Source organism: Tasmannia lanceolata, unplaced genomic scaffold (genome assembly GCF_043159265.1).
Source record: "Tasmannia lanceolata isolate RefF3 unplaced genomic scaffold, GAP_Taslan_0.1 ptg000044l, whole genome shotgun sequence".
NCBI lineage: Eukaryota > Viridiplantae > Streptophyta > Magnoliopsida > Canellales > Winteraceae > Tasmannia > Tasmannia lanceolata.
This window is the reverse complement of record NW_027518721.1, coordinates 23,927,501-23,935,323: the sequence shown is the minus strand read 5'-3', so window position 1 is coordinate 23,935,323 and position 7,823 is coordinate 23,927,501. Positions and strand designations below refer to the sequence as shown.

At 41.5% G+C, this 7,823-nt stretch overlaps 1 protein-coding gene across 1 annotated transcript; it reads right to left on the bottom strand.

The window, feature by feature from the left end:
- Nucleotides 1–1,022: 1,022 nt before the first annotated feature.
- LOC143863440 (uncharacterized) lies at nt 1,023–2,396 on the bottom strand. The gene is made up of 2 exons (XM_077374106.1): nt 1,989–2,396; nt 1,023–1,064 (listed from the first exon to the last, which is right to left on the bottom strand). Exons 1-2 carry the CDS (start codon nt 2,394–2,396, stop codon nt 1,023–1,025), a joined length of 450 nt encoding a protein of 149 aa, XP_077230221.1.
- Between the last annotated feature and the right edge of the window lie 5,427 nt (nt 2,397–7,823).

The window sequence follows — 7,823 nt, the reverse complement described above, 5'->3', positions numbered from 1 at the left end:
AACAAATGAGAAGCCTAGCAATACATCAAAACCTCTCATTTCTTCCTAAAGGTTATATTTGAAATTATCACATCAATCATTTCTTCCTAAATGCTCATCTAGAATCAATTTTAACATAGAGTAGATTTCTTAAGTAGTAAAAAAATACCTTTTTGTTAAATTTGATTGATGTAATAATTTCTTATATTTTTTAAATATTCCAACGAGCAAAACAAAATGCCCCATGGAACATGATTAATAACGAAGATTATAACAATGCAATATTTTCACAACCCATGCAAGAATATGTTACATATGTTGGGGGTTCCACTTGAAAGCGTAAAATAGTCCCACATCGGAAAAGTGTTACGATGTGGATGGGCTTATAAGGAATGGGTTCCCTCCCCTTAACAGCTAGCTTTTAGAGGCGAGTTCTACCCTGTTAAGAGTCCCAACAATATATACATAGGAGAGTTCTCAGATTTTTCATGATGTAGCACAACAAATATCCCCCCATCAGATGAATGTATGTCTCGCTTGAAAATATTTAGAAATAGTTAAATATTAAAATACTATGCCATTAACATTCATCAGTTGATTAGGTAATTTCCTTTAACTAATCATCTATTGTTTCTTCTTCCTTCTTCTTTATTATTAATTTTATTATTTATTAAGAGTTGATTAAAATATTTCTATAAGAATACAAAGTTTGTGGTCGTAAGCAGATATTATGAGGGGGTTTATTTATTTTGAACTGATATAAGCTCGTGCTTAGTTTGCTTGGCGCTTTCAAGTATCTTGGAATTGTCCAAAGGTTAGAGATGAAAACTTGCCTCCCCACTCCCTTCCCAACAAAAATCTCAAAAAAAAAAAATCAACATTAAAAGCTAGTTTGGAATGTTAACCCTGTCATAGAATTTAGAGGGCTGCAGATAATAAATTCTTTTAAAAAATTTTAAAATAAAAATAATAAAATTTTAAAGAAAATAAATAATAGATAAAAATCTAAAAATAAAAAGAACTGATGATCATGAAAGATTACATTAAGGAGAAAGGGCGATGAGGCTATTAGAAAGGATGGCATCCTGTTACATAAAGAAGTTTAGAACTAATGATCATATAGCAACTCCTTAACTTCAAACTTAGAGAAAGTCAGAAGAAAATCAAGAAATTAGTGGTCATGGGGTGTCTTGAATTCCCCATTTTTCCCTTTTTGGCACCGTTTACAGATTCTCTTTGTAATGGCCCTTTGAGGCCCTACTTTTTGTAATGGACCTTAGAGGCCCTACTTTCATGAATAGAAGTTACATTTTGTTATCTACTGTCTCCGCTTGTGTGCCTCTGACTAGTATTGATTAACTCAACATTGTGGGCCAATAACACTTGTATAACAGTTTGTTTCCAAACAGGACGGCGCCCTCGGTAGGTACTCAAGATTTTATTGACCTGGATCTAGCAAAGGTTTGTTTTTCTACCCGGGCCCGTTCCTGAACAGGAGTGCGCTCCCGGTCTTTGTGGAGACTAGCTGGGGCAAAACAAGCAGTGAGTACCCAAGTTTTAGTGAACTGGGTTTCTAAGACGGTTTGGTTTTTTTGCCCGGGCCCGTTTCTGACAAGGAGTGCGCTTCCGGTCTTTGTGGAGACGAGCCGGGGCGAACCAAGAAGTGAGTACCCAAGTTTTAGTGAACGGGATTTCTTAAACGGTTTGGTTTTTCTGCCCAGGCCCATTCCTGACCAGAAGTGCGCTCCCGGTCTTTGTGGAGACGAGCCGGGGCAAACCAAGTAGCGAGTACCCAAGTTTTAGTGAACTGGGTTTCTGAGACGGAGTGCTCTGAGATTTGCAAAGAAAGAATATCCTTTATCATTCACATTCAGAATCTTACAACGGTATTTGCTTTCGCGCCAAGCGGCCAGCTATTGATAGTATTTTCGGAGGTTCGTCGAATTCCAGGCGTGGGGTAGTAGGTGCTCCCCAAGTGTTTTCAGCTTGTAACTCCTTGGGCGAATTACCTCTTTTACTCGGTACAGCCCCTCCCAAGTCGGGGAGAGTTTGCCTACCTTCTTCGATTGGGACATAGTAGCCTTTCTCAGGACTAGGTCCCCTGCTCGAAATTCTCTTGGGCGTATCTTCAGGTCGTGATAGTTGGACACTTTCTGTTTGTATGGGGCGACCCTGATTCGGGACTCTTCCCGGGCTTTTTCCAGCAAGTCGAGGTTTGCGCGGAGCCCATCTCCATTGAACTGCTCATTGAAGTTGATGACTCTGGGAGACGAGACGCCAACATCGACGGGTATTACGGCCTCAGTTTCGAAGAACAAGTTGAATGGTGATTCCCTCGTCGAGATGCACGGGGTGGTACGATACGCCCATAGGACGTGATAAAGCTCGTCCGCCCATCGGCATGCCTTTTCGTCCATCCTCTTTTTGATCCCCTGGAGTAGGATTCTGTTCGTTACTTCAGTCTGCCCATTCGTCTGAGGGTGCGCTACAGAAGTGAATCTCTGTTCGATCTTCAAGTCGGAGCAAAATTTTCGAAAGTTCCGGCTGTCGAACTGTCTGCCGTTGTCCGTTATCAAGACGCGGGGTATCCCAAATCTGCAAACGACTGACTTCCAGAAGAATGTCTGTACTTTTTGCTCCGTGATCTGGGCCAAAGGTTCAGCCTCCGCCCACTTGGTAAAATAGTCAGTGGCCACCACGACGAACTCACGTCTTCCGGAGGCTGGTGGAAAGGGGCCCAAGATGTCCATCCCCCATATTGCGAAAGGGAGTGGGCTGATGATCAGGGTCATGGATACAACAGGTTGGTGGATGGTGGGAGAGAACTTTTGACATCTCTCGCACTTTTTGACCAGGTCCAGAGCGTCTTGCCGTAAGGTTGGCCAGTACAGGCCTCTCAGCAGTACTTTGATGGTCAGGGCCTTGCCCGCATGTGTTCCCCGCAAATTCCTTCGTGCGTCTCTTGTAGAGCGTATGCGGCGTTGCTTGGACGGAGGCACTTTAGGTATGGAAGGGTGTACGAGCTTTTGTACAGGCTCTCACCACTGAGGGAAAACTGGGCTGCTCTCTGTATCACTTTGCGGGCTTCCTTCTTGGCGTCGGGAAGCTTCCCGCTACGTAGGTACTCAATGATTTCGTCCATCCAGCACGGCTCGTGCTCGACCTGCATTACTTCGACGGCCTCATTTTCGATACTGGATTTCTGCAGAAATTCCATACATATACTCTCGAGAGTGGTGTAACCGGATGCAGCCAGCTTAGACAGCACATCCGCTTTTGCATTTTTCGTTCTAGGGATTCTGATGACCTCGAAGTTTTTGAACTTGCTGGCTAACTGGCGAACCTTGGAGAGGTACTTGATCATGCGCTCGTCGCGGGCCTCATAGACTCCTTGGATCTGGTTTGCGACCAACTATGAGTCGCAATACGCCTTCAGCCTTTGGGCGCTGGTCTGGACTGCTAGGTTCATTCCGGCGATGAGAGCCTCATATTCTGCCTCATTGTTGGACGCACGGAATCCGAATCTTAGCGCATAATCCAGAACAAAGTTATCGGGCCCAGTGAGAATCAAACCGGCTCCACAACCGACCTTGTTTGAAGATCCGTCCACATATACTTTCCAGAGCAGTTCGCCGGGCGATGGGTTCTGTTCTGCCGGTACAAGGATGTCTTCTGTTCTTCCTGGTTCAGTCTCAGCTTCCGTTCGCTCCCCAGTTGTAGTTGCATTCTCTGCAACCGGGGTTTGGGTGACTTCAGATTCGATACTTTGCTGGCGGATGGTGCACTCGACCACGAAGTCGGCCAGCACTTGGGCTTTTATCACCGGCCTAGGCAGGTACTGGATATCAAATTCGCTCAGCTCCACGGCCCATTTCACAAGTCGCCCTGAGGTGTCTGGTCTGTGGAGAACATGTCTGAGCGGCTGATCAGTCAGGATCTTTATTGTGTGAGCTTGAAAATACGGCCTTAGTTTCTGGCCGCCATGATCAAGGCGTATGCCAATTTCTCAACCCTCTGGTACTTGATTTTCGAGTCGTGTAGGACCTTGCTGACATAGTAGATCGGCTTCTACTGGTTGTGCTCTTCTTGAATCAGCACGACTACCAGTGCCATGGGGCTCACGGACAGGTACAGAAGCAGCTCCTCCCCCGACTCTGGCTTTGTCAGCAGCGCTGGGGAGGACAAGTACTGCGTCAACTCCTCGAATGCGACGTGGCACTCCTCTGTCCAAGGTGCTGTCTTGATTCTTTTGATGGCGTTGAAGAAAGGCAGGCATCTCTCTGTGGACTTTGAGATGAAGCGCCCCAGTGCGGCTACCATTCTGGTTAGCCGCTGCACTTCTCTAATGGTCCTCGGTGGAGTGACCTCCACCACGGCTTTGATCTTTTCCGGATTGGCCTCTATCCCTCTTCGACTGACTATGAATCCTAAGAATTTTCCCGAACTCACACCGAAGGTGCACTTCGTGGGGTTGAGCTTCATGTTACGCTCCCTTAGGACTTGGAATGTCTCTTTTAGGTCGAAGACATGATCTTGTGCACTTTGGCTTTTGACCAGCATATCATCTACACAGACTTTCATGTTACGGCCGATCTATTTCTCGAAGAGCTTGTTCACGAGCCTCTGATATGTGACCCCGGCATTCTTTAGGCCGAAAGGCATGACACGGTAGCAATACGTCCCCTGGTCTGTTATGAAGGAAGTCTTTGGTATGCCTGATTCGTACATTCTGATCTGGTTGTACCCAGAGAAGGCGTCCATGAAGCTCAGCAGTTCGTGACCTGCGGTGGCATCTATCAGCTGGTCGATTTTTTGGAGCGGATAGGGACATGCCTTGTTTAGGTTGGTAAAGTCGACGCAGGTCATCCACTTCCCATTGAATGTATGTCTCGCTTGAAAATATTTAGAAATAGTTAAATATTAAAATACTATGCCATTAACATTCATCAGTTGATTAGGTAATTTCCTTTAACTAATCATCTATTGTTTCTTCTTCCTTCCTCTTTATTATTAATTTTATTATTTATTAAGAGTTGATTAAATTATTTCTATAAGAATACAAAGTTTGTGGTCGTAAGCAGAAATCATGACGGGTTTTATTTATTTTGAACTGATATAAGCTCGTGCTTAGTTTGCTTGGCGCTTTCAAGTATCTTGGAATTGTCCAAAGGTTAGAGATGAAAACTTGCCTCCCCACTCCCTTCCCAACAAAAATCTCAAAAAAAAAAAAAAAATCAACATTAAAAGCTAGTTTGGAATGTTAACCCTGTCATAGAATTTAGAGGGCTGCAGATAATAAATTCTTTTAAAAAATTTTAAAATAAAAATAATAAAATTTTAAAGAAAATAAAAAATAGATCAAAATCTAAGAATAAAAAGAACTGATGATCATGAAAGATTACATTAAGGAGATAGGGCGGTGAGGCTATTAGAAAGGATGGCATCCTGTTCCATAAAGAGGTTTAGAACTAATGATCATATAGCAACTCCTTAACTTCAAACTTAGAGAAAATAAGAAGAAAATCAAGAAATTAGTGGCTTTAAATTAGATTTTTTTGTTAATTAATAAGGCAAATTATTAAATGATAATTTTTTAGTTTTTAAGTTTTAGGCTTAAAAAAAAAGTTATGTTGTTAATTAATTAATTAATAATGCATTAAGAGTAATTATAAAATAATGAAAAAAGTGGGTTTTATTTGAATAAAATAATGAAAAAGTACTCTTAGGCTCTTAGGCTCTTAGCCTCACCATAAAAAAATTAAAGGGTAATTATAATATTAGACCCATTTTGGGTGTGCATGAAAATAACACAGATGATCTCATTTTGGTGGTCCTTCTCTCATGACACCCTTGACAAGGTTCGACGCTTCAAAACAAAATTAAGCTTAAACTAATCATTTTAAAAACTTATCATGCGGCCAAACAAATCAATCGAATTCATTTTAGAAAGTTCCCCCCTCCCTTCTATAATTAGAGGGTGTCATTTGGGCATTGGCTGCACTATGATAATATTAAATTCTCCAAAGACCAAAGTGTTTCTTAAACGTTACTGATTTTGGCACTACTATGTTTTGATAATTGAACTAAGTCAGCTTGTCTTTTTTCATTTTTTGATTGGTTCGCAGAAGCCAATCTTACTTATCGGTAGTGCTAATACCAGTAGCCTTTGATCAATTTTATAGATTCTTCTTTTGTAACCTTGTAGGTAATGCGCTTAACCTAATAATTTTACATAATTAGTCTTTTGAATTGAGATGCAATGTGACGAAACTTTGTTTTGGTTCTCTTAGATAAATTATTGGTTGAAAGAATAATGCTTAAGAGTAGGGCATGACATTAATGTAAATGTAATATAGTAAACCACACCCATTGGGACATAGTGTCCTGTCTCTGGTTGATCTGGACCGTCGAACTGATAGACATTATATTGGATCTCTAATGGCCCCAAATGATTTCAATTATAGTTTCTAGTTTATTGGATTAAACCCTGTGCTTGACTCTTCATACAATTTGACGTACAAGTAGGAATAATTCCCACTGTGATCTATACGAATAAGTAGGGAACTCTTTTGTGATCTTCAAATAAGTAAGACAAAACTATCATAATAAGACAAAAATTAGGAAGGATAATTCTTGTGTATTAGATATGGATCGATCATGTTCTTCCTTCTGCAAGTACTCTACATATGGCGTACTCTAATCATAATGGTACACTTCTGGTGTCTAACAGTGGTGCTGTTACCTGTGGTGTATATGGATTTTGGATTATACTAATGAAACAGCTAAAGTTAGGTAGTGAAGTACAAGAAATTGAATAAACAATAATAATAAGAATCAAGCGGTAGAGAAGTTTATTCATCATTGCCACATGCTCATTTGTCAACCACTGCGCTCTTTGTGTGGGAGCAGGTGAGATTATGGACCATTTGTTTATTCATTGCAAGTATGCTACAGAAGTTTGGGGTAGAATTTTGGATTTAATTAGGATTCAGGAGGCCTCTCAATGACTTGTGAAATCCCATTTACATTGCATGGATGTACATGCATGCTTAGATAGTTTAGTGGCCACGGTCCCCCAATGACCAATGCAGCCAAGTGTAAATTAGTCCAGCCCCTCCAAGTGCAAATTCCTAGCTCCGCCCTTGAAGAGAAGGATCTTATGGAAGCTTGTGTTAGTGGCCAATTTGTGGGTCCTTTGGAAAGAGTGGAACACTCTTACGTTTAAGAATGTAGACAGTAGTTCATTCTCTTCTTAATCGAGGATTGTTGCTTTAGTCATTTGATGTCATTTTTATGGGCTAAAGTCCTCCCCAGCTTTAGCTTGTACACTTCCACAGATATTAGACGCTAGTGGAAGGATATAAGCTGTGATAGGGAGCATCAGGAGATTGTCACTCGTAGATGGAAATTCCCTAACCCTGGTTGTTTGAAGTTAAACTTTGTTGGCTCTAGCTTGGGTAACCCAGGGCCGGCTGGCATTGGTGGGGTTCTTAGATATGAAAATGATACCGGCAAAGGGGCGTTCTCTGGATCGTTTGGTGTCAAGGACGCAACAAAATTAAGACATCAAAAGCCAACATGTAAGAAATTGAACATCCAACCACCAGTCTGAACACTCCAACACAAGCTAGACGGTCCTTTTTTAGCAAAATGGGTGTCCATTTTGTTGCAGATCTTGTTTGATTATTTGTAATAATGGTTAAGAAAAGAATGCTTTGACTTTGGTAGGACGTAACCTACTTGATAGTTCATCCCACCTTTGATATGAACTATTCACTCGCTTGAGCTAAATACTGCAAACCAAAAAGAGGAGAGAGAGAGAATAGTCGAAAGCCACATATTGA

Bases quoted from the DNA above. Each gene is read 5' to 3' on its own strand.
- LOC143863440 (XM_077374106.1), bottom strand. From the start codon at position 2,396: ATGGACGAAAAGGCATGCCGATGGGCGGACGAGCTTTATCACGTCCTA. The intron at 1,065-1,988 runs GTAATTCGCCCA...TTTATGTAACAG, and splicing joins GGCTGTACCGAGTAAAAGAG to GATGCCATCCTTTCTAATAG.